The sequence below is a fragment of the Eumetopias jubatus genome, unplaced genomic scaffold (genome assembly GCF_037043125.1).
Source record: "Eumetopias jubatus isolate StellerSeaLion01/CBP00866 unplaced genomic scaffold, mEumJub1_p1.0 scaffold_6, whole genome shotgun sequence".
Classification (NCBI taxonomy): Eukaryota; Metazoa; Chordata; class Mammalia; order Carnivora; family Otariidae; genus Eumetopias; species Eumetopias jubatus.
Window position 1 is genome coordinate 120230209 of NW_028274812.1, and position 23561 is coordinate 120253769.

The window sequence follows — 23561 nt, forward strand, 5'->3', positions numbered from 1 at the left end:
GATTTCATGAAGAGTGTGAGTGTGGTTTGATTGTGAAATCATTGTGATTAATTAAACTGGTAAGGGGAAAGTACTTGAATTATCATGAGCTAATTGTTTCAAGCAGGAAAATAACTTTTGATCATCAGGCGCCTTTAGCTCCAGCTAGAGCAGTTGCTATCTATAGTTTCTGCTGGTACTCAGTGATAGACTGGTTTAGGTGCTTAGGGTTTAACTGGGGGGAACAAACTTCTGCTTGATGTCCTTATGACATTTATAGGTGGGGTCTAGGACACCCAACATCTGTGTATTCATGGAGTCTATTATTACATCCTTTACATGCAGAAAACATTTTTACAACAAACTGCTGACAAATGGATACTTTTCTGCAAGATGAGAAATGGAGGATTTAGTAGTCTTACTCCTCGAAAAAAGTATTTTCACCTATTGTGTCATAATCTCACATATTTATAAAACCCTTAGGGGCATGAGTATAGAAGTCTGTGTAACTGTGCACTTGTGTCCTTTAGTGTTTGAGGGGGCATATTTGGAAGTAAAATATTAGAATAGGAATTTCTACCCCTGAGCAAGCTTCTGTTTGGTTTTAGTCCTTTACAGGACAGCCCTAGGCAAAAGGGTGTAAAAAACATGGACTGAGATTGGGTTCTTGGGAGAAAAATGTTTATTGGGAACCTTTGATAAAATCAAGATTAGTGCTCTGGCTCCTAATCTCGGCGACTCTGCAACATTTTATTTTTTAAACTTTTTATCGAATATAGAAAAGTGCACAATCAGGAGTTTTCCCAAGTTCCTCGACAGTTTTCAATAGAGTGTCTGTAGGGTGTTAGCACCGTGGCCGGCTCTATCAAGAAAAAACCCCGGAGAGGCGACGAGCCTCTTCAAACACTCGGGTAACAGCTCGGACTAGCGCCTGCGTGGTGGAAGCCCGCCACTCCGGGAGGAAGTGGGAAGACAGGAAGACCCGCCCCTTTCCCGGCTTAAACGCCCCCTCGGCTCTCCCCTGCCCGCTTTCCTGGAGTCGCGAGTCCGCCGCGCGCTCCTGTCATTAGTCAGAGCTTCCGCGGCTTTTCTCGCTGCGCCTGCGCGATTCCGTCCCGCCCCACGCGCGGGTTCGCTTCCCAGTTGCGGCCCGGCCCCAGGCCCGCGGTTCCCGGTCCTCGCCTTCTCGGTCCGGCCGGCAGCCCGCGGCTTGAGCACCATGGTAGGTACCGTGACGTCACAAGGGGGGGCGCCCTGGGGGAGCGCGGGCGGGCCGGACTGTTGGAGACGGCGCGCGGGGGAGGGGAGGGTCGGGGGGCCGTCTAGGTTTTGACCCTCGGGACCGGAGTTGGGCTCTGGGGTTTGCCCTCTGTTCTTAGTTGCTACGCCTCGCATTCGGGGGGGACACACTTGGGAGCAAATCGGATTTTTTTTCCCCCTTATGCGGGGAAAAAAAACAAAAGAAACGCGCGGGAGAGTTGGGGACAGGAGGGGAGGGAAAAGCTAGACCTCAGGGAGTATTTCTGTGACGGAGGGTGAGAATGGGATGCTTTCTACAATTCTGCCCACTGGGAGTTGGGGGGGTGTGGGGGTGGGCAGGAGCCCAGGAGAGGTGGTCGATTGAGAGACCGACCCGGAGAGCTCGAGGGGTGCAGGGCAGAGCGTCTCTCTGGAGCTTTAAGTCATGCTAAGTGAAGTGTATTTGGGCTCCAGCTGGTCCTCCCTGTCAGAGTATTGTTTTCCGTGAAGTTTTGAGAACTGCCAGAGATGTGGTGGGGATCCCAATACCAGTATTTGGGAATACAAGCAGAGGGAGGGACACTCCTTCCTACCGTGTACCGTCCCAGGTGATGGTTTTTCCTCTCTCGCCCAATAGCTCTTCTATTCCTTTTTCAAATCCCTGGTGGGCAAGGATGTGGTCGTGGAACTCAAGAATGACCTGAGGTAGGCACCTGTTCGAGCAAGTCCGTTGGGGGTGGGTAAATGCGGGGCTCTGGAATCTCTTTGACAAGTATTATTTGAGGGCTGTATGAAGTGGGAGAGATACAAAAGAAATAAATGACCTGTGCCTTAAGCTTAAAGTACTAGAGAGCCGTCAGAGGGCAGAGGCATCAATAAAGTTTTTTTAACAAAACGAACATAGTTTTGTTTTTTCTGACCCAATTATAGAAATGCATGAATCAGTTTCACAAGTAAAGGTGTATCACAGGGGTGTTTGTAGTTTTATTTGCAATAGCCAAAAATTGGAAGCAAATAGTCATCTATAGGGAATGGGTTAATTAAGTTGTGGCACTTCCGTAATATACAGCTGTCACAGAGGAATAAGATGTATTGCTATGGAGAGCTGTTGCAGAATAGTAGATGTGGCACAATCTCCATTTTGTTCAAGAAAATGTAAAGGATAAACCAAAGATCAGTGCGGTCCCTTATGTCTGTACTGCTTTTACATCCTCTACCCCCTTCTGTCATTAGCTCCTAATTAGCATCCAGGACATGGATAAATGCTGTATCCTTGGAGAGACATTTTTCCTGGTCCTTCTAGCCAAGTAGTATCTCTCATATAGTCTATTTTTTTTCCTAGTGTGTGCTTCTTAAATTGTGATTTCATACAAGTATGTTTATTGTTTACGGCCTGTCCTTCCTACAGGGCCAGGACCATGTTTAAGCTCACTTTTGTGTACCTAATGTCTACCATAGGCGTGGTATATCGTAGGTGCCTAATAAGTGTGTGCTGAAAGAAAGAAAAATAGCTAACATTTGAGAACATCCTATCAAGCACTATTCTGAATACATTTATTAACTCGTTTAATTCTCGTAACAACTCTATAGGGCACATACTGTTATTGCTATCTTAAACATGAGGAAACTGAAGCATCGATAGGCTAAGAAACTTGCTCAAGTCTACACAACTAGTAGATGACACAGCCAGAACTGAAGTCCAGTTCTGTCTGGTGTGCGCACATTTACGCACTCTCTCATAAATTAAAAACAATCGGTCAGAGAAAGACAAATACCATACTCATACGTGGAATTTAAGAAAATTTAAGAAACAGGGGCGCCTGGGTGGCTCAGTTGGTTAAGCGACTCTCTTCGGCCCAGGTCATGATCCCAGGGTCCTGGGATTGAGCCCCACATCGGGCTCCCTGCTCGGCGGGAAGCCTGCTTCTCCCTCTCCCACTCCCCCCGCTTGTGTTCCCTCTCTCTCTGTCTCTCTCTGTCAATTAAATAAATAAAATCTTTAAAAAAAAAAGAAAATTTAAGAAACAAAACAGATGAGGGCGCCTGGGTGGCTCAGTTGTTAAGCGTCTGCCTTCGGCTCAGGTCGTGATCCCAGGGTCCTGGGATCGAGCCTCACATCGGGCTCCTTGCTCCGCAGGGAAGCCTGCTTCTCCCTCTCCTACTCCCCCTGCTTGTGTTGCTTCTCTTGCTATGTCCCTCTGTCAAATAAATAAAGAAAATCTTAAAAAAAAAAAAGAAAGAAAACAGATGAACATGGGGGGAAAGAAAAGATAGAGGCAAACCAGAAAACAAACTTTTTTTTTTTTTTTTTTTAAGAATTTATTTGACAGAACGAGAGGGAGAGAGCACAAGCAGGGGGAGCGGCAGCAGAGGGAGAGGGAGAAGCAGGCTTCCCGCCGAGCAGGGAGCCCAATGCGAGGCTCAATCCCAGGACCCTAGGATCATGACCTGAGCCAAAGGCAGACACTTAACCAACTGAGCCACCCAGGCGCCCCCAGAAAACAAACTCCTAACTATAAGAACAAACAGGATTGCTGGAGGGGAGGTGGGTGTGGGGGCATGGATTCGATGGGTATTAAGGACCGACACTTGCTGTGATGAACCCTGGGTATTCTATATTAGTGATGAATCACAAAATTCTACACCTGAAGCTAACATTGCACTGTATGTTAACTAACTGGAATTTAAATAAAAACTTGAAAAAAAGATAAAAATGGGGTCATATTCTTTATGCACCTGTGAAACTTGCTTTTCATTTGGCAGTATGTTGTGGATATTTTCCATGTCAATAAAGTTGATCTTTAACATTTTTTTTTAAAGATTTTATTTATTTATTTGACAGCGAGATAGAGAGCACAAGTAGGCAGAGCGGCAGGCAGAGAGAGAGGGAGAAGCAGGCTCTCCGCTGAGCAGGGAGGCTGATGCGGGGCTGGATCCCAGGACCCTGCGATCATGACCTGAGCTGAAGGCAGACGCTTAACTGACTGAGGCACCCAGGCGCCCGATCTTTAATATTCTTAATGTCTCTATGGCATTTTTATTAGCTGGTGGGAACTAATTTAATTAAGACTTTGCTGTTGGACATTTAGGCTGTTTCCAGTTTCTTGCTTTTACAAACGATGCTGCCCTGGACATCCTTATGTGTGCAACTTTGTACACATCTCTTTCTTTAGGAAAAAAAGTCCTTTAAAAAAATCCTTTAAATGAAGTATACATTTAAAGTATTGTTACTTATTCCCTGACTCTCCTTTAGAAACTTCTATTTATTTATTTAATTTTCTCAATTTTTAATTTAAATTCCAGTTAAAGAGTAATTTAGTTTCAGGTGTAGAATTTAGTGACTCATCACTTACATTCAACACCCAGTGCTCATCACAAGTGTTCTCCTTTTTTTTTTTTTAAGATTTTATTTATTTATTCATGAGAGACAGAGAGAGAGAGAGAAGCAGAGGGAGAAGCAGGCTCCCAAGGAGCAGGGAGCCCAATGGGGGACTCGATCCCAGGACCCTGGGATCATGACCTGAGCCGAAGGCAGACGCTTAACCATCTGAGCCACCCAGGCGCCCACAAGTGTTCTCCTTAATACTTAACTTTTTTTTAAAGATTTTTTAAAAGATTTTATTTATTTATTTGACAGAAACGGCAAGAGAGGGAACAAGATTTTATTTTTAAGTAATCTCTATACCCAAAGCGGGGCTCAAACCCACAACCCTGAGGTCAAGAGTCGCATGTTTTAACAGACTGAGCCAGCCAGGCGCCCTTTCTTTGGAAACTTTGAATCAGTGTACCCCCCTGCCCCCCCAAAATAGCTCCCACATTTCTTTGTGAGATAATTTCTCAGTGTGGGAAACATTGACATGGTATTGATGGCATATAGATTGGGGCCATATAGCGAGACAAGAATGGAAGTCAGAACCACCGAGGCAGTTCTGTGAGATGATTTGTTTTTGGTTTTCCTCTTTTCTCCTTTCTGGGTCTTCCACATGGCAAGAATAACTTACGTTATAGCCCCATATCCTAATACAGGGACGAGATTTGAAGGTAGTCCATTGGTATAGAAAAAGAGCTCTTTCTCTCGTGCTTCTTTTCAGACCATTGTTGTGCCAGATATTAAGAGACAGAATGAAATGACACCACCTATGCAGTTTCAAAAGTCACTTCACCGCTGCAGATGGTAATAGGGTGTTGTCACAGTCTTCCCAGCAGCGAGGGATGTGGGGAAACCACCACTGAGGAAGTATGTCTCTCAGGCAGTGGATTTTAAAGACTTAGAATTTAACAAAAATTGGGGGTCCAACAGAGAACTGCCAGCTTTATTTTTGGCAAGATAAGGACTTTTTTTTTTTAAGATTTATTTTAGAGAGTGAGGGGGAGAGAGTCTTTCTTTGTTTGTTTTTTTTTTTTTTAGAGGGGCAGAGGGAAGAGGAGGGAGAAAAGCATACTCCATGCGCAGTGCGAGCCCCATGCTGGGCTCGATCTCAATCCTGAGATCATGACCTGAGCCAAAATCAAGAAAATAAGAGTCCACAACACTTAACCAACTGAGCAACCCAGGCACCCCAGGGGGAGAGAGCCTTAAGCAGACTGAGCGTGGTGCCTGATGCGGGCTCGATCTCATGACCCTGAGATCACGACCTGAAGACCTGAAAGTGGCTAAAACCAAGAGTCTGACGCTTTTTTTTGTTTAATGTTTTATTTTCTTTGCAATTCTTTTTTTTTTTTTTAAAGATTTTATTTATTTATTCATGAGAGACACAGAGAGAGAGAGAGAGAGGCAGAGGGAGAAGCAGGCTCCCAAGGAGCAGGGAGCCCGATGCGGGACTCGATCCCAGGACCCTGGGATCATGACCTGAGCCGAAGGCAGACGCTTAACCATCTGAGCCACCCAGGCGCCCCTGCAATTCTTTTTTTAAGATTTTATTTATTTGAGAGAGCATGAACGGGGGGAGGAGGCAGAGGGAGAGGGAGAAGCAGACTCCCCACTGAGCAGGGAGCCTGACACGGGGCTTGATCCCAGCACCCTGGGATCGTGACCTGAGTGGAAGGCAGACACTTAACCTACAGAGCCACCCAGGTGCCCTCAATGGTCTGACGCTTAAGCAACTGCACATTATAATCATTTCATTAAAAATTTTTTAATAACAAAAATCGCAAGGGCAATTAAAGAGTTATTCTTTGGGAAGAAAATACTGACAACCTTTAGCATACTACATACACACTCAACACAATGCTATACTACCTGTGTTTTGTTTTGTTTTGTTTTTTAAGATTTTATTTATTTGACAGAGAGAGACACAGAGAGGGAACACAAGCAGGGGGAGTGGGAGAGGGAGAAGCAGGCCTGCAGAGCAGGGAGCCCGATGCGGGGCTGGATCCCAGGACCCTGGGATCATGACCTGAGCTGAAGGCAGACGCTTAACGACTGAGCCACCCAGGCGCCCCTCACCTGTGTTTCTTTATCTCAGACTTATAAAACCTTTGAGCACACATCAGTGTTTGAGAACCACAGTTCTAAGGAACATAGAATCTGGTGATGGCGTGTAGGTGGTTAGGATAAAGGCAGCCAGGATTGAGGTGTAATTAGACCTTGGCTTGTAGAAGTCAAACTAGAAAGAATTATAGAGATGTTAGGAAAATGTCGCCAAATGATGGGGACATGGGTCATGGAGGATGGTGAAGTACAGCTCAGGATTTGAGGTTGTGAGACTGTTGAGGCCATTGACAGAAAGTAAAGAAGTTGGGAGAGAGGTAGCATGACTTGGAGCCCTGGTGTTCTGAAACATTTCAGAGGGCCCAGGGACTGAGGAAGGGAGAGGACATCCCTGTGCCTGCATCATCAAGAACAATGTTAAGCTACTTTGTCTACTTTACATATGGGGTTCCAACAAATGTTTGAAAATAGCTGATGGTTTGGGGATCAGACCGATGTGAACTCGAGTCCCTGTTTCTCCTACACTTGGGCACATTACACAGTCTCTGAGCCCCTGTTTGGTAATAGCTACCTTGTGAAGTAGCTGTAAAGATTGCAAATACTATGTGGAACACAGGCCTAGTTTATAACAGTTGTTTAATACTAGCTGCTAAGAGTGCCTTGGTTTTAGGAGATGATATGAGGTCCAAAATAACACACTGCAATAAATGCATTGTCTTTCTTGTTCCTGAGCTTAGGAATGCCCCATTTTGGTTCTCCCTTTTCTGGCTTCCTCAAACCTTGACTTCCCCAGCCATGTTCTTATCCATGCTCTGAAGTCATCTGTCTTTTGATTTTGGTGTAAACTGATTTGGTTCTTTCTTCCTTCTCCCCCAATAGCATCTGTGGAACCCTCCATTCTGTGGATCAGGTAAGATACATGGGAGCCTAGAATGAGGTCTCGGGGAAGGAGAAGGGAAAGTTTCAGGGCAGGGTACTTGCATCTTGTCTCTAGAGCTAATGACGGTGTTCATCTTCTTTTCTTAGTACCTCAACATCAAACTAACTGACATCAGTGTTACAGACCCTGAGAAATATCCTCACATGGTGAGTTGGTGATGGTGAAGAGGAAACAAAAGGAGGCCGCTCCTGGGTGGATAGCTGACATGCTTTTTTTTAAGATTTTATTTTTATTTATTTGAGAGAGCATGCGCGTGAGAGTGAAGCACCCTGAGATCACTACCTGAGCCAAAATCAAGAGTCAGATGCCCAACTAACTAAGCCACCCAGGTGCCCCAGACAGTGGACAATTTTAAGGGTGTTTTCTTATTTGTCTTTCTTGGTCTAGTTATCAGTGAAAAACTGCTTCATCCGGGGCTCAGTGGTCCGCTACGTGCAGCTGCCGGCCGATGAGGTGGACACACAGTTGCTACAGGACGCAGCAAGGAAGGAGGCCCTGCAGCAGAAACAGTGATGGTCCCTCCCCTCCCTGTCCCTCTTCTGTTGGTGACCTTTCACCTCAAGTCGCAGCCCAGGACCCCTCCCTCCCATATTTGAGGGGTTTTTGTCTTTTGTTTTTTTCCTTTAAGGGATGAGTGGATGAAAATAATAGTGGGGAACAGCTCTCCTCTGTTGAGGAGGGGAGGATAAGTAGGCTGGGGAACTGCAAAGCCTGCCTTGTCCTCAGCACCTGCCTTTCTCACTCCGTCCCAGGATATGGTGGGAGAATCGCCTAAATCTCTCCAGGGCAGCATGTGATTCATTTTGGGGGTGGAAGGAATCTGTCCCGCATCGGGAATAAACTTATGATGCATATTTGAGTTCTGGTTCTGCGTGTGTTTTGGGAAGGAGCCTGGAGAGTGGGAAAGGAATGTTGAATTCACCCAAGCCCTGCTACTCTATTACCCCAGGCAAGAGTCCAGCCTGACTTCCTAGCATTGTCTGCCACTCTTCTCCCTGGTGTAAACCATATAATCCCTCACCTGGGCTACACCGTGTTTCTTGAACATGCCCCCACCTGTATGGCTTGCCTACGGTGGCCTGCTCGTACTGTAATCACAAGGAGTACCTGCTGCCTTTCTATCTGTGTCCTGTTAACCTGACAGTTAATGAGACACCAAAATGCATTTGATGCTGCCGGATTGCCTCCTCAACCCAGCCACCCTTCATATAGCTTTCTGACTATAACCGATTAATACGAGTGGCATAATTTTTATTGTGGAGCGTTAGAACTGGGAACGAACCAAACCGGCTCCTGCAGGAAACAGGAGTTTCCCCTATACAGGAGTGCTCGGCACTAAAGGACCTTCCGGGCCGTCCAGCGTGACGCCTGCTTCTGCGGGAGGCACCGGCGCTCCGGGAGCAGGCTGGGCGCCCCCGGGGTCCTCGGCCGGCAGCGCCCGACCCGCGGGTTCCCGGGCTGCCCGCTGGGTGCCGCCCTCCCGCCCGGCCCGCCCGAGGACCCGCGCGGGGTGCCCGCGGTGGCGCCTGACGGGAGCGCGGTCCCGGGAGCGTCCTTCGCTCCTGTGCCCGCGCTCCGCGCCGTCCCTCGTGAGCTTGGCCGGCGGCGGGCGGCGCGGACCTGGGCGAGTGTCGGGCGGGGCAGCCCCCGCCCGCGCAGGCGGAGCACGGCCGCCCGCGCCAGGACCCGCAGGCCCGGAAACGCTCGTTGTCACAAAGCCGGGCGGGGGGGGGAACACGTGGGCTCCCACGGCCCGGCGGCGGTCGCAGGGAGCTGGGGTCGCCCGGAGAACCGCCCACCGTCCCCGCTCGCCCGACTCCTCGGCTCCGGCCGCCAGGCCGGTCCACCTTCGGCCGGCGTCCGGCCGCAAGGTGGCTGTCCGGCTCGGCGTGACCACCTCCCGCTAGTACGTACCTGCGGCCCGAGCCCGCGTCCTCCCGGACGCCGAGGGGCTGGCTAGCCCGAGCCTTCCGCAGTCCCCGAGCACGCACGATCATGGGGAGTCTCCCATCGGCACTGCCACTCCGAGAGCCAGGCCCTTGGCTCTTAAGGCCGGGTCAGACCTCCAGCCCTGGGGGTCCCGGACGCCTGCGATACAGGAGTCCCCACGGGGTCCCCTCTGTTCTCCCGATAGGACGCCTCTGAGTCCCTCAGTCATCCCCTGTCTCTCTTGCTCCTTAGGTTCTCTTCCACCTCGTTCGGACTCCCTGCGTAACCATGTCCATCCTGTATGTCTCCCCTCATCCCGACGCCTTCCCCAGCCTCCGTGCCCTTATAGCGGCGCGCTATGGGGAGGCTGGGGAGGGGCCGGGCTGGGGAGGAGCCCACCCCCGAATCTGTCTCCAGCCACCTCCGACCAGCAGGACTCCCTTTCCCCCACCCCGCCTGCCCGCCCTGGAGCAGGGGCCCGGTGGGCTCTGGGTGTGGGGGGCCACCGCTGTGGCCCAGCTGCTGTGGCCGGCAGGCCTAGGGGGCCCTGGCGGTAGCCGGGCCGCCGTCCTGGTCCAACAGTGGGTCAGTTATGCCGACACGGAGCTAATACCAGCTGCCTGTGGAGCAACGCTGCCGGCCTTGGGACTCCGGAGCTCTGCCCAGGACCCCCAGGTGAGTGGGAAGAAGAATGGAAGAAGGAAGAGGGGGAAATTTAGAAGAAAGAGTAGAATGGATAATGAGACAGGAAGACTGCGTGTCAGAGGTAGAGAAACACTGATCACATCCCAGATTGCCACCTGGTATGATAACCTTGGGCAGGTTTCTTAAACTGAGTCTTGGTCTTCCCATCTTTGAGAATGGAAATTTCCATGTTGAGGAACACGTTGAGAAGATGAAAAGAGGTGTGCAGAGCATAGTCTGGTGCCAGGTGTTTTAAAGTCTGGGAGTAGAAGTTTGAGGAGTCTGAAGCTGATGAAGGTGGTTACTGAGAAACATAGGAAAAGACTGGAGAGAAGAGAGGCAAGTGGGGTGGGAGAGGTAGCCGTGCTGGGGGAGATGGGGAAGGAAGAGGAGAGAGAAACTAGACCAGACTGAGGCTGTGAGTCCTTCCAAAGCAGACCACCTCTTTGCAGAGTTTTGAGCACATGGTGGATCCTTAGTATTTCTTCAATGAATGAATGAGTGAATGAGATGATTATGTGACCCTGGCTTGCTCTCTCATATCCTGCTTACTCTGTCTACCATAGAGGTCCCCTCTCTGGAATGCCTTGTCCCCCTCAGCCTGATTTATTTTTCTTCATAACACTTACGGAGAAAAATAGGGTAACTTAGGGAGAAAAATAGGGTAATGCATTCTGTATTTGCGCGTTTACTGTCTCCCCTACTGGAGTGTAAGTAAACTCCACCAGTCAGGGTCTGTGCTTGTCTCCATGTTATTTATAGAGAAGTGCCCGACCTGTAGTAGGTGCTTAATGAATAAATACTTCTTGAAGCAATTACTGGGTTGATTCATGCAGTCTTTAACTTCTGATGTTTAATACATTGCATCTGGCACATAGTAAGTGTTCAGCAGGAATTTATTGAACCAATGGGAATACTTTTGTTATGACCATTTGGCCTCAGGTGGTGATTTGTGGGAGCAGAAGGGGGCCACATGGATTGGGTGGGGGTAGGGGTGGGGATTGAGGTGGGCCAAACCTTGTCTCATAGCCCTTCCCTCTCCCGCTAGGCTGCCCTGGGGGCCCTGGGTCGGGCCCTGAGCCCCCTGGAAGAGTGGCTTCGGCTGCACACCTACCTGGCTGGGGAGGCCCCCACGCTGGCTGACCTGGCGGCTGTCACAGCCTTGCTGCTGCCTTTCCGTTACGTGAGTCACAGGGGCCTGGGGAAGAACGAGGGCGGCTCTCCTCAGACTAAGGGTGTTTCATTTCTTTTCACCCACCCAGGTCCTGGACCCCCCTGCGCGCCGGATCTGGGGTAATGTGACGCGCTGGTTCATCACGTGTGTCCAGCAGCCAGAATTCCGGGCAGTGCTGGGAGAGGTGGTTCTGTACTCGGGGGCCAGACCCCTCTCTCAACAGCCAGGTGAGGAGGGCTTCCTCTGGGCCTTCTCTGTAGCTCACTTTCCTTTTTTCTTTTAGGAATGGCGAGTCACTCGGGAAGGGGCCTGAGGGAGGGTGAAGTGGGAAACCAGCACGGGGAGCCCTGGGGCGGCTGGAATGGCCCATGCGAAGCATCATGGCGTGGTTAACAGAGAGGGTCCCCAGTGGGCTAAGGTGGCGTTTCTGTGCCTCTCTCTAGTTCCCGAGGTCCCTGCACCCCCAAAGACGGCTACTCAACTCAAGAAAGAGGCAAAAAAACGGGAGAAGCTAGAGAAATTCCAACAGAAGCAAAAGACCCAGCAGCAGCAACCCCCCCCAGCAGAGGTGAGAAGCTAAGGGTCGAACTGGAAGGTTGGCACCATGGTGGGTGGATGATTTCTCTGCCTATATCTTTTCCCTCCCAAGCAGAAGAAACCAAAACCAGAGAAGAGGGGGAAACGGGATCCTGGGGTCATTACCTATGACCTCCCAACCCCAGCTGGGGAAAAGAAAGGTACAAGAAGGGGAAAGGACCCCCACCCTTCATTTCCACCCTCCTCAGCTGCTGCTTTCCTTGGTGTTAGCCCTTCCTGCTCTGCCCTTGCTCCCACCACTTGGCTTTGGAGGATTTGCACAGCCGCCCAGATTTCCCAATGCCTGTCTGTCCTATGATGTGAGCCACAGAGGCCCGGCGCCTCTGCTGGCCCATTGTCCCAGCTGCTCCCATTCTCAGGCACTGACCCTCCCCATGTCTCCCCCAGATGTCAGTGGCACCATGCCAGACTCCTACAGCCCTCAGTATGTGGAAGCTGCCTGGTATCCTTGGTGGGAGCAGCAGGGCTTCTTCAAGCCGGAGTATGGAGTGAGTGGGCTCTGCTGCCCAGGCCTGGAGGACATGTGGGAGGGCGACAGCAGGGCCGAGGGACCCCTTGCCTGGGAGGGGGCGGGAGAGGTGATGGGAGGCCTTAGCATGTGCCCATCCTTCCTCCCCCATCAGCGTTCCAGTGTGTCCGCACCAAATCCCCGGGGAATCTTCATGCTGTGCATCCCACCCCCCAATGTGACAGGCTCCCTGCACCTGGGCCACGCACTCACCAATGCCATCCAGGACTCCCTGACGCGGTGGTAAGCTCCTATTCTCTCCTTCCACCTGTTCCCTCTGCCTTCTCTGCCTCCTCTCTCTAGTCCTCCCTTCTCTTCCTGAACAGTCCTCTGTCCTCTCTTCTTTCATATGCGCCCTCAGCTGTGCCCCCTCGTGGCGATCCGCTTCTCTCCCCATCAGTCCCATATCTGATCATTGGCGCCCTCCCTTAGGCAGCCGGCACCCCTCGCTTGCAGACTCTCGTCTCCCTTGTCTTGGTACTAAAAGTAACTTTAGGAGCGCCTGGGTGGCTCAGTCGTTAAGCGTCTGCCTTCGGCTCAGGTCATGATCCCAGGGTCCTGGGATCGAGCCCCACATTGGGCTCCCTGCTCAGCGGGAAGCCTGCTTCTCCCTCTGCCACTCTCCCTGCTTGTGTTCCCTCTCTCGCTGTGTGTGTGTCTGTCAAAGAAATAAATAAAATCTAAAAAAAATAAAAACAACTTTGAGTTAAACAAGAAATATGTAAATATGTTTTTGTAAGAAATTTAAAGCTTTAAGTCTTTTTGCCTACGTCCCTGTAGACCTAGTCCCTCGCGAACTTTAGCCATTATTACCACTTTTATGTGTATCATTCCAGATCTCTTATCTGTTTACTTACAAATACGTGTATCCATAGAAATTTATAATTTTCTTTTTGGGTGGGTTTTTCTTTTTTCTATTCTTTAACAGAAGAGACTCATGCCAAACATGTTACTCCACAACTTTTTTCTTATACTTAGCAGTCTATTTTGGAGATCTTTCCTTGTTTTTGTACACAGACTGACTCCGTTTTCTTTTATTGTGCCACAGCTTTTGATAGTGTGGTTATACCATAACGGAGTCACTTTCTTAATAATGGTTGTTGCCTAGTTTTTCTGTTTCGAACACCTGGCTGGAACGCACATTCCTGTATATGCTTTCTCAGGTGTGAGTGGAAGGATTTCTCTGGTGTACTACCAAGAAGTGAAACTGCTCCGTTGGAGGGGCATGCTTATATTAAGTTGCCTCCACAATGGCTTCAGTGACTTACACCTCCGTGAACTGCCTGTGAGGGCATTCATTTCCCCATGCCCTTTCTGACCCTGGACATTATCGGTGTGTGTCTGCCAATCTGATGGGCAAAAACATGGTACCTCTGTTACTCCTCATTTCCGAGGCCATGCCTGTTCGTGTTTCTCGGCCAGTCAGGTTTCCTTGTATATAAATCATCTGTACCTATCTTTCATCCGTTTTCCTATTGATTCCGTTTTTTTTCTTTAGTTGGTTGGAAGATTTAGTTGTTGGAAGATTCTTTAATATTCTGGATACTGATCTTTTGGTTTGTTACGTGTATTGTGAATGTTTTCGCCTGTTCTAGCACTTGCTCCTGCTCCCGACACATTAACAGTGTTCACAAGTATATAACCTAGTATTCCACGTGACAAGTTCTTTTAAAAAAGTACTTTTATTTATTTTAGAGAGAGAGCACAAGCAGGGAAAGGGGCAGAGGGAGAGAGTGAGAGAGACATGCAGACTCCCCGCTGAGCGCAGAGCCCGAGGCGGGGCTCTATCCCAGGACCCAGAGATTGTGACCTGAGCTGAAATCAAGAGTCGGATGCTTAACCAACTGAGCCACCCAGGCGCCCCTAAAAATGTATTTTAAAACAACTTTTTATCTTTGGAAGCCAGAGTTTATTATATTTTAAGTTTTAAGAAGTTTTTTTAGAGTCCTACTTACTAAATTAATTTGATCGAAAAATACTTATTGGACATCACTATGCCAGCTCTGCTCTGGGCACTGGGGATACAACATCAGATTGAGAATTTTGCAAGGAATTGAAAGCTGGAAAAACAGAGTTGTGTTAAATATACGTAACACACAACGGTCAAGTTATTAACAGAAAAGAACGAACACTTTTAGAAAACTCTTAAGGTAGCAACCTTTTATTTATTTATGTATTTGAGGGCGGGGCACAAGGTGGGAGAGGGGCAGGGAGAGTGGGAGAAGCAGGCTCCCCGCTGAGCAGGGAGCCCAATGCAGGGCTGGATCCCAGGACCCTGAGATCAGGACCTGAGCCGAAGGCAGACGCTTAACTGACTGAGCCAGCCAGGCACCATGGTTTTTTTTTTTAAGATTTTATTTATTTATTTGACAGAGACAGCGGGAGAGGGAACGTAAGCAGGGGGAGTGGGAGAGGGAGAAGCAGGCTTCCCGCGGAGCAGGGAGCCCGATGCAGGGCTCGATCCCAGGACCCTGGGATCATGACTTGAGCTGAAGGCAGATGCTTAACGACTGAGCCACCCAGGTGCCCCTTAATTTTTTTTTTTTATTCTTTTAAAGATTTTATTTATTTGTCAGAGAGAGAGGTCACAAGCAGGGAGAGCTGCAGGCAGAGGGAGAAGCAGGCTTCCCGCCAAGCAGGGAACCTGATGCGGGGCTCGGGCCCAGCACCCTGGGATCATGATCTAAGCTGAAGGCAGACGCTTAACCGACTGAGCCACCCAGGCGTTCCTCAGGCGCCCTGGTTTGCCAGTAGTTCTTTAACTTTGTGTCTTGTTAAAGAAGGCCTTTCCTACCTCAAATTTAGAAACATTTTCATCTGTGTTGTTTTTTTCTTTTTTTTTTAGTTTTGAAAGTATGTCATTTTTTTCCTAACGCTTTTCTAATAGTGTTGAGTTCATGAATCGGACTAGGATTTACCTTTGTGAATATTGGGAGGTAGGGCACTAATCACTAGTTGTCCCAAACAGATTTATTCGGTTGATTATCATTTCCCTACTGATAAGAAATGTTACTTTCAACGAATACTAAGGTTGCTCAGATCTGTTTCCAGACACTGTTTTGTTCCCTTAATCTGTAGCTGTGTTCCTCCGTAGTAACTCCCTGTTTGAATAATCGTAACCCTCTCCTATGTTTTGCTTTCTGGTTGGGCACAAGCCTCCTTGTTCTTTTGTCAAACTGCCTTGGCTGTCCTTGTACATCTCTCCCTGAGTAATTTTAGAATTGGGAGGATTCCTCCCCATCTCCCCCTTTTTTCCTGAGTCCATTAACTCCCTGCCCAGGAGCCCCTTTTCCTTTGGTGCCAGGTCCCCTGGCCCACTCACCTCGGGTCCTCTTGGCTCTTCCCACAGGCACCGCATGCGCGGGGAGACCACCCTGTGGAACCCTGGCTGTGACCACGCGGGCATTGCCACCCAGGTGGTGGTGGAGAAGAAGCTCTGGCGCGAGCAGGGCCTGAGCCGGCACCAGCTGGGTCGAGAGGCCTTCCTGCAGGAGGTCTGGAAGTGGAAAGAGGAGTGAGTGTGAAGCACCCCGTCCCCTGTCCAGATAAGACCTCTGTAGCCTCCGGCCCTGGCTGCGGGGCCAGGCCCTCACAGAGGCTGAGGTTCAGTTGGCTCTGGGGCCCAGGTCACTTTCAGAGGGATGAGTGGTTCCCCGTCCCATCAGCCACCTCATGTCTCCCTCCAGTCCTGGCCTGAGTGCCTCCGGGCCTGTCTGTCCACTTCCAGGAAAGGTGACCGGATTTACCACCAGCTGAAGAAGCTTGGCAGCTCCTTGGACTGGAATCGAGCCTGTTTCACCATGGACCCTGTGAGTAGGAGGGGTCTCAGGCCCGGGGCAGAAGTGGGAAGCTCCTCAGAGCGAGTAATCCGCGGAAGAGAGCACACACACTGTGGCCCTCCCCTAGGAGCCCACCACCTAAAGGAAACCACTAAGGGCTCAGCTGCAAATACCACTTCTCGCCCCTTCTCATGGCCCTTGGTTCCCTGGGAGCTCAGATTCTTCCAGGTGGCACATGATAGGGCCTCCCTGTGGAGCCTGAACTCCCAGGATTCTCTTCACTAGCACCTCTCCATAGCTGAGTGGCTTCTTGTGTCCCCATAGCCCTCTCTCCTCTTCAAGAAAAGTACTTCTCCCCTCCAGCCCTCAAAGGGGTCTGTGAGCTGGTCGGTGGGACTCTGGACAGCCGAGGTCTCACCAGATCCTGCTGCCTGGGCCCCTGGGCAGCTGGGCCCAGCTCTGCCTCCCCCTGCTCCCCAGAAACTCTCCGCAGCTGTGACAGAGGCCTTTGTCCGGCTCCACGAGGAAGGAGTCATCTACCGCAGTACCCGCCTCGTCAACTGGTCCTGCAGCCTCAACTCTGCCATCTCTGACATCGAGGTGTGCCTCCACCCCCAGCCCAGGCTGTCTCCATCTCCACCCCCAGCCCCGGCTCCTAGGCCACTTCTCTTAATACCCATGTCACAGGTGGATAAAAAGGAGCTGACAGGTCGCACTCTGCTCTCTGTGCCTGGCTACAAGGAGAAGGTGGAGTTTGGGGTCCTTGTCTCCTTCGCCTACAAGGTCCAAGGCTCAGGTAGGAGCCAGGGGCACCAGGGTCCTGGGCTGGGTGGAGAAGGGGCCAGAGCTGAGACCCACAGGCCGCATGTCACCCCAGACAGTGACGAGGAGGTGGTGGTGGCAACAACTCGGATCGAAACAATGCTGGGCGACGTGGCCATAGCCGTGCACCCCAAAGATCCTAGATATCAGGTGTGGCGGGGTGCTGCCCACAGCTGGGGAGGAGTGCTGGCTAGAAGGGGCTCCCACACTGTGAATGAGGGTGGGATGGGCACCGAGCCCCTTGGCTGAGAAGAAAATTGGCTTAGAAACTCATTTTTAGGGGCACCTGGGTGGCTCAGTGGTTAAGCGTCTGCCTTTGGCTCAGGTCATGATCCCAGGGTCCTGGGATCGAGCCCCACATTGGGCTCCCTGCTCCGCGGGAAGCCTGCTTCTCCCTCTCCCTCTGCCCCTGCTTGTGTTCCCTCTCTTGCTGTGTCTCTCTGTCAAATAAATAAATAAAAATCTTTAAAAAAAAGGAAAGTCATCTTCAGCTCCTTTCTGGCCCTGAAGATGGAATTTGGGTGTTGGGACAACACCTCCCTGGATAGGAGGGAGTTGGGTCCAGGCCTTCTTGAACTTTTGACGTCACCCTCTGTCCCCAGCACCTGAAGGGGAAGAGCGTGATCCATCCATTCTTGTCTCGGAGCCTCCCCATTGTCTTTGACGATTTTGTGGACATGGAGTTTGGCACAGGTGAGCAGGGGGCTGTCCTCTGGAGAGAGGAGGCCGTCAGGCGCACTCCAGTCATTCCTCTTCCCGATCGAAGAAAAAGAAACAAGCTTTTCCTGAAGCAGCAGGACCTGGGCTGGGTTTCAGGGGACTATACTAGAGAAGGGTGGTTTGGGAGCCACATCTTTCAGCAAAAGGGGGTGGTAGAAAGAGACTCCACCGAGTCCCTCATGCCCCGGGCACCCCCACGTACACCCCAGGTGCGGTGAAGATCACCCCTGCACACGACCAGACCGACTATGAGGTCGGGCAGCGGCACGGCTTGGAGGCCATCAGCATCATGGACTCCCGAGGGGCCCTCATCAACGTGCCCCCACCTTTCCTGGTGAGACTGCTGGGGGTGCGGGGGCCAGGTCGAGAGACGGTGGGGTACCTAAGCATGGCCGTGATGGGGCCTGTCTCCCACCCAGGGCCTACCGAGGTTTGAGGCCAGGAAGGCGGTGCTGGCAGCACTGAAGGAGCGGGGACTGTTCCGGGGTGTCGAGGACAACCCCATGGTGGTGCCGCTTTGCAAGTGAGGCTGGGGGCCGGGGTGGGGAAGGGGCTCCTCGCGGCACTCCACCCCTTGATCGCCCCATCCGTGTGTCCCCACAGCCGGTCCAAGGATGTGGTGGAGCCTCTGCTGCGGCCGCAGTGGTACGTGCGCTGTGGGGAGATGGCCCAGGCCGCCAGTGCCGCCGTGACACGGGGCGACCTCCGCATCCTCCCTGAGGCCCATCAGCGGACGTGGCATGCCTGGATGGACAACATCCGGTGCGTCAGCCCCTCGATGTGGGGAGGGGCATTGGGTGAGAGGCCGGGCAGGGCGCAGGCCAGGGCACCTCCCTCCCCTGCCTGATTCCACCCCCCCCCGCCGGCCCCCCTTGCAGGGACTGGTGCATCTCCCGGCAGCTGTGGTGGGGCCACCGCATCCCAGCCTACTTCGTCACAGTCAGTGACCCCGCCGTGCCCTCAGGGCAGGTGAGACCTGGGCCGGAGTTGGACACTGGCCCATCTCCAGGAGCTGTGGTTTCCTTGGGTCCTCGCTGGCGGGAGGGGGTGTGGCGAGGCCGAGCCGCCCCCTCGGCACTTACTCTACCTGCAGGACCCGGATGGGCGGTACTGGGTGAGCGGGCGCAGCGAGGCCGAGGCCCGGGAGAAGGCGGCCAAGGAATTTGGAGTGTCCCCTGACAAGATCAGTCTCCAGCAAGGCAAGGCAGGGCCTGGGGGGTGGAGGGCAGAGCCGGGGCTCTGATCCTCATCTCTCCCTCCTCTGACCTCTGACCTCTGGCCTCCCTCAGATGAGGATGTCCTGGACACGTGGTTTTCTTCTGGTCTCTTTCCCTTCTCCATTTTCGGCTGGCCCAACCAGGTATGTTCCTGAGGGACTGGTTCAGGGTCGGGTGGGGACCTGGGAGGTGGGTGCTTGGCCCCCCCTCATGCCCTGCTCCGCCCCCAGTCAGAAGATCTGAGTGTGTTCTACCCGGGGACGCTGCTGGAGACGGGCCATGACATCCTCTTCTTCTGGGTGGCCAGGATGGTCATGCTTGGCCTGAAGCTCACTGGCAAGCTGCCCTTCAAAGAGGTGTGAAGACTGCCGAGACTGTCCCACAGTCTCTACCTCACCCTGCTCCCGTGCCGCAGCTCAGGCTCAGCATGCATGGGGACACAGGGCGCAGCCCGGCCAGGGAGGGCTCGTGGGGACTGAAAGCCAGCCGGGGCTGCACACAGTGATTCTGTGCCCTGGCTTCCTGGAGGAGGGAGTACCTCTAATTCCCATGAAGGTGCTGAGTGGACTGACAGGGACACCGAGGGGTCGGGGGTTCGGTATGGGGCTGACTCGGTGCAGGGCCCGGGGCAGGCACTGGGGTCTGGGTGAGGAGACCCATGGTCGTGGGCCTTCCCTGCCAGGTCTACCTCCACGCCATCGTGCGAGATGCCCACGGCCGAAAGATGAGCAAGTCTCTAGGCAATGTCATCGACCCCCTGGACGTCATCCACGGAGTCTCCCTGCAGGTGGGGCTGTGCTCTGGGCCAGGCTGGGAAGGGCCGTGGGGCTGTGGCCGTGGGCCCCCTGACCGCTCCCACCTCACCCTCAGGGCCTCCACGACCAGTTACTGAGCAGCAACCTGGATCCCAGTGAGGTGGAGAAGGCTAAAGAAGGGCAGGTACCGAGGGCGGGCTCTGGGGCTTGGAGTGTGGGCTGAGGGAGGTGCGGCCGCCTCAAGGCGCTCCTCCATTGACTCCACCCCACAGAAGGCAGACTTCCCGGCCGGGATTCCCGAGTGTGGCACCGACGCCCTCCGGTTTGGACTCTGTGCCTACACATCCCAGGGTATGGCCTCCAAAACCTCTTGGCCAAGTCCCTTCCCCACGGTGGGCAGAGTCGGGAGGGAGAATGGCAAGGATTCACCCTTCGCTCCCACCCAGGTCGTGACATCAACCTGGACGTGAACCGGATATTGGGGTACCGCCACTTCTGCAACAAGCTCTGGAACGCCACCAAGTTTGCCCTCCGGGGCCTTGGGAAGGGTTTTGTGCCCTCACCGACCTCTGAGGTGAGAACCCGCTAGGTGGCCAGGGGGGCAGCACCACACAAAGGCTGCACGCTGGCCACCAGGCATCAGGCGTGGCCCATGCTGTCAGGATCCCAGCCACGGAGTCAGGTGGCCCAGCTCCTGCCCTGGAAGAGCCTTCATGTAACTGAGGGGACGGATGGACACAGGACAGACCGTTACAGTGAAAGCCTGGGGCACTGGGGCAGGCCTCTCCGTTTTCCTCCCCATACTGAGCACATGATGGTGGCTTCGGACCTATCAGGCTCCTGGAATGCAGGCCTGTCCGTGGTTCCTGCCCCCCCCCGCCCCCAGGGCTTCTGCCTCCCTGCCCCTGCGCGTATGGGACCTCCTGGCTGATACGCTCCTTCTTCCCAAGCCTGGAGGCCATGAGAGCCTGGCAGACCGCTGGATCCGCAGCCGGCTGACTGAGGCCGTGAGGCTTAGCAACCAAGGCTTCCAGGCCTACGACTTCCCAGCCGCCACCACTGCGCAGTACAGTTTCTGGCTCTACGAGCTCTGTGATGTCTACCTGGTGAGGAGGAAAGGGGGGGGGGCGGGGGGGGCGGTGGAGCCCTGGGCCTTGCTTTGCCGGTGGCTGGCCATGAGACCTGGACCAGCCTGTCACCTTCCCAGTCCTCCAGGCACAGGGAGGGCTGGAGGCCAGACCTTTTCCACCCGAGCCCTGTGCTTCCCGGCCCCTAGGAGTGCCTGAAGCCCGTGCTGAATGGGGTGGACCAAGTGGCGGCCGAGTGTGCTCGCCAGACCCTCTACACCTGCCTGGACGTTGGCCTGCGGCTGCTGTCACCCTTCATGCCCTTCGTGACTGAGGAGCTGTTCCAGAGGCTGCCCCGGCGGACACTGCAAGCTCCCCCTAGCCTCTGTGTTACCCCCTATCCGGAGCCCTCAGAGGTATGGGGTGTGGCTGGAGGGGGGGGCTCTGGCCTGCCGCCCAGCCGCCCTCACCCCCTCCTCCCCCCGCAGTGCTCCTGGAAGGACCCTGAGGCGGAATCTGCCATGGACCTGGCCCTAAGCATCACGCGAGCTGTGCGCTCCCTGCGGGCGGACTACAACCTCACCCGGATCCGGCCTGACTGTGAGCCTCAGGCCCCCACCCCCACCCGGGTCCACTCTGGGACCATCATCCGGCACGGTGCCTCGTGTCATGTCTCCTTGGGGCCACATCTCTCCTCCCTCCCTGCCCCGCAGGTTTCCTGGAGGTGGCTGACGCGGCCACAGGTGCTCTGGGGTCGGCGGTGTCGGGCTACGTGCAGACGCTGGCCAGTGCGGGTGTGGTGGCCGTCTTGGCCCTGGGGGCCCCTGTGCCGCAGGGCTGTGCCGTGGCCCTGGCCTCTGACCGCTGCTCCGTCCACCTGCAGCTGCAGGGGCTGGTGGACCCCGCGCGGGAGCTGGGCAAGCTGCAGGCCAAGCGCAGCGAGGCCCAGCGCCAGGCCCAGCGTCTGCGGGAGCGCCGCGCTGCTGCGGGCTACCCTAGCAAGGTGCCCCTCGACGTCCAGGAGGCAGACAGAGCCAAGGTGTGTGGGGTGGGCGGGCGCTCCTTCCCCGTATCCCTCCCCGTGCGCTCGCTCCGTCATCAGACCCCGTCCCCACAGCTGCACGCCGCCCAGCCCTGGGCAGTCACGGGGGAGCAGGTAGCCTGGGCCCCTTGAACAGGTGGGGTCCGTGTAATCTGTTCTCTTACACGAAGAAAAGCCGGGAGCAGGGGCATACCCCCGGGTCACACAAGGTGAGGACGGAGGCAGACCTAGAACCAGGTATCCTGCCTCCCAGGCAGGGCCCTTGTGCCTGCCCCGGTGCCTGGAACTTGGCATCCCACATGCCTGGAGCTGGACTGGGGACCACCTACAGTCAGAGAGCCCGGCGGGCTCACCTGGGATCTCTCCAGGGCGGAGCAGTGGGGTGAACCGCAGGGACGCACACAGAAATGAGCAGAGGCTGAGTTACAGAGCCTTGGCCGCTGAGCGGGGCTGTCTCCATCCGTTCTCCCGGAAGTCCGTGCAGGGCTCAGGGTATTACCATTGCCATTTTACGAATGAGGGCCCAGTGGCTGCGTAGGAGCCTCTGTCCCTAACCCCTGTGCCCTACCGTCCACCCCGGGGCAGGGCTGCTGGCTCTGAGGCCCCTTTGTCTTTTGGGGCCTGACCACTCTAGCAGAAGGCAAGAACTGGGAGGTCAGGGATGCCGGAAGAGAAGGCGGGTGCTGCTGGGGAGGCTGGTGAGAATTAGGGGGGAGCGGTCCAGCCAGGCTCACACAGTCCCCAGAGTACTCCCTGCCTGTGGTCCTCAGCCATCTTTCCAACTCGGACCCCTCTGCCATCGTGGGCATGGGCTGTGCCCCCGCTCCTGGCGTTGGTCTCCTCTTGGGCCTGGGTCCTCACCACCCACCGCCCCCTCTCCTTTGCTCCACCCCCAGCTCCAACAGACAGAAGCAGAGCTCAGGAAGGTGGATGAGGCCATCGCGCTGTTCCAGAAGATGCTGTGATACACCCGACTCCAGTCCTCATAACCCCCAGTGTCCACCATGGGGTGGCAGCAATAAAATATTTTGCCACAAAACCAGCTGTTGTGTGTGCGTGCTGGGGCTGGGGTGGGGCGCTGAGGGCCTGGATGCCTGCACCCTCGGACACAGCGGGCTACCGGCCAGGCCAGAGGCACCGGGTGGGCAGAGGGGTGCATCTGTCTGGGTCTGTCCCTGGCACTGAGCCAGGCCTGAGTCACGTTGCTCACTCCCTCCCGCCAGCTCTTCTCCACTCACCTGTGCCCTGCGGCTGAGGGAGGCCCGCCCTGGTGCCGGCTGCTGCCTGTGGTCTTGTGCGGGCATGAGTAGAGGGGCCGGGGGCTGCCCGGCCTGCCGCCCCCTCCAGGCCTCCCTCCCCCTCCGCTGGGTCCCGCTTAGGTTAAGTATAACTCTGACCTAAGTGCCCTGTGATGCCACGCCCTAGCGGCCCTGCCGGAGACCCAGCAACCAGGTAGGGGACAGGCCTAGAGAGGGGACTCAGACTCTGTGCGTGGGGGTGTGGCAGGGGTGTCAGCCTGGGGGCGGGGAGGGGGATTCTAGGGGAGGAGCCTCAGCCCCTCTCCTGCAGGTGCCTGGCCCTATTAGCCTGATAAGGCCCTCAGGTAATCTGGGCGACTGAGGGGAGAGAGTGGGGAAACCAGCTGGGGACCCGTCGGGTTCCTGAGGTAAAAGCAGGT

The 23561-nt window shown here is 54.0% G+C and overlaps 2 protein-coding genes across 3 annotated transcripts; both read left to right on the forward strand.

The window, feature by feature from the left end:
* Positions 1-1118: 1118 nt before the first annotated feature.
* LSM2 (LSM2 homolog, U6 small nuclear RNA and mRNA degradation associated) lies at positions 1119-8448 on the forward strand. Its single transcript, XM_028120586.2, has 5 exons — positions 1119-1201; positions 1856-1923; positions 7529-7559; positions 7676-7735; positions 7977-8448. Exons 1-5 carry the CDS (start codon positions 1199-1201, stop codon positions 8100-8102), a joined length of 288 nt encoding a protein of 95 aa, XP_027976387.1. The 5' UTR covers positions 1119-1198; the 3' UTR covers positions 8103-8448.
* Positions 8449-9414: 966 nt separating this feature from the next.
* On the forward strand, positions 9415-22922 carry VARS1 (valyl-tRNA synthetase 1). Of its 2 annotated transcripts, none has more exons than XM_028120584.2 (30): positions 9415-9495; positions 9771-10193; positions 11251-11385; positions 11465-11603; positions 11820-11944; positions 12026-12113; positions 12361-12461; positions 12597-12724; positions 15831-15995; positions 16209-16290; positions 16741-16860; positions 16948-17056; positions 17138-17232; positions 17685-17775; positions 18012-18136; positions 18222-18325; positions 18406-18564; positions 18681-18771; positions 18896-19001; positions 19092-19162; positions 19250-19375; positions 19702-19806; positions 19890-19958; positions 20047-20125; positions 20221-20348; positions 20725-20880; positions 21051-21257; positions 21330-21441; positions 21555-21880; positions 22780-22922. In XM_028120584.2, exons 2-30 carry the CDS (start codon positions 9807-9809, stop codon positions 22846-22848), a joined length of 3798 nt encoding a protein of 1265 aa, XP_027976385.1. In that variant the 5' UTR covers positions 9415-9495; positions 9771-9806; the 3' UTR covers positions 22849-22922. The 2 variants fall into 2 exon arrangements, with proteins under 2 accessions (XP_027976385.1, XP_027976386.1); XM_028120585.2 differs by having other exon boundaries at positions 12029-12113.
* Positions 22923-23561: the final 639 nt, after the last annotated feature.

What these genes read in the sequence shown, in the direction of transcription:
- LSM2 (XM_028120586.2), top strand. An exon ending in CCCTCCATTCTGTGGATCAG is followed by an intron (nt 7,560 to 7,675) that starts GTAAGATACATG and finishes TTCTTTTCTTAG; the next exon opens with TACCTCAACATCAAACTAAC. An exon ending in CTGAGAAATATCCTCACATG is followed by an intron (nt 7,736 to 7,976) that starts GTGAGTTGGTGA and finishes TTCTTGGTCTAG; the next exon opens with TTATCAGTGAAAAACTGCTT.
- VARS1 (XM_028120584.2), top strand. Translation starts at nt 9,807, where the DNA reads ATGTCCATCCTGTATGTCTCCCCTCATCCCGACGCCTTCCCCAGCCTC. An exon ending in CCAAAGATCCTAGATATCAG is followed by an intron (nt 17,233 to 17,684) that starts GTGTGGCGGGGT and finishes CTCTGTCCCCAG; the next exon opens with CACCTGAAGGGGAAGAGCGT. An exon ending in GCCTGGATGGACAACATCCG is followed by an intron (nt 18,565 to 18,680) that starts GTGCGTCAGCCC and finishes CCCCCCTTGCAG; the next exon opens with GGACTGGTGCATCTCCCGGC.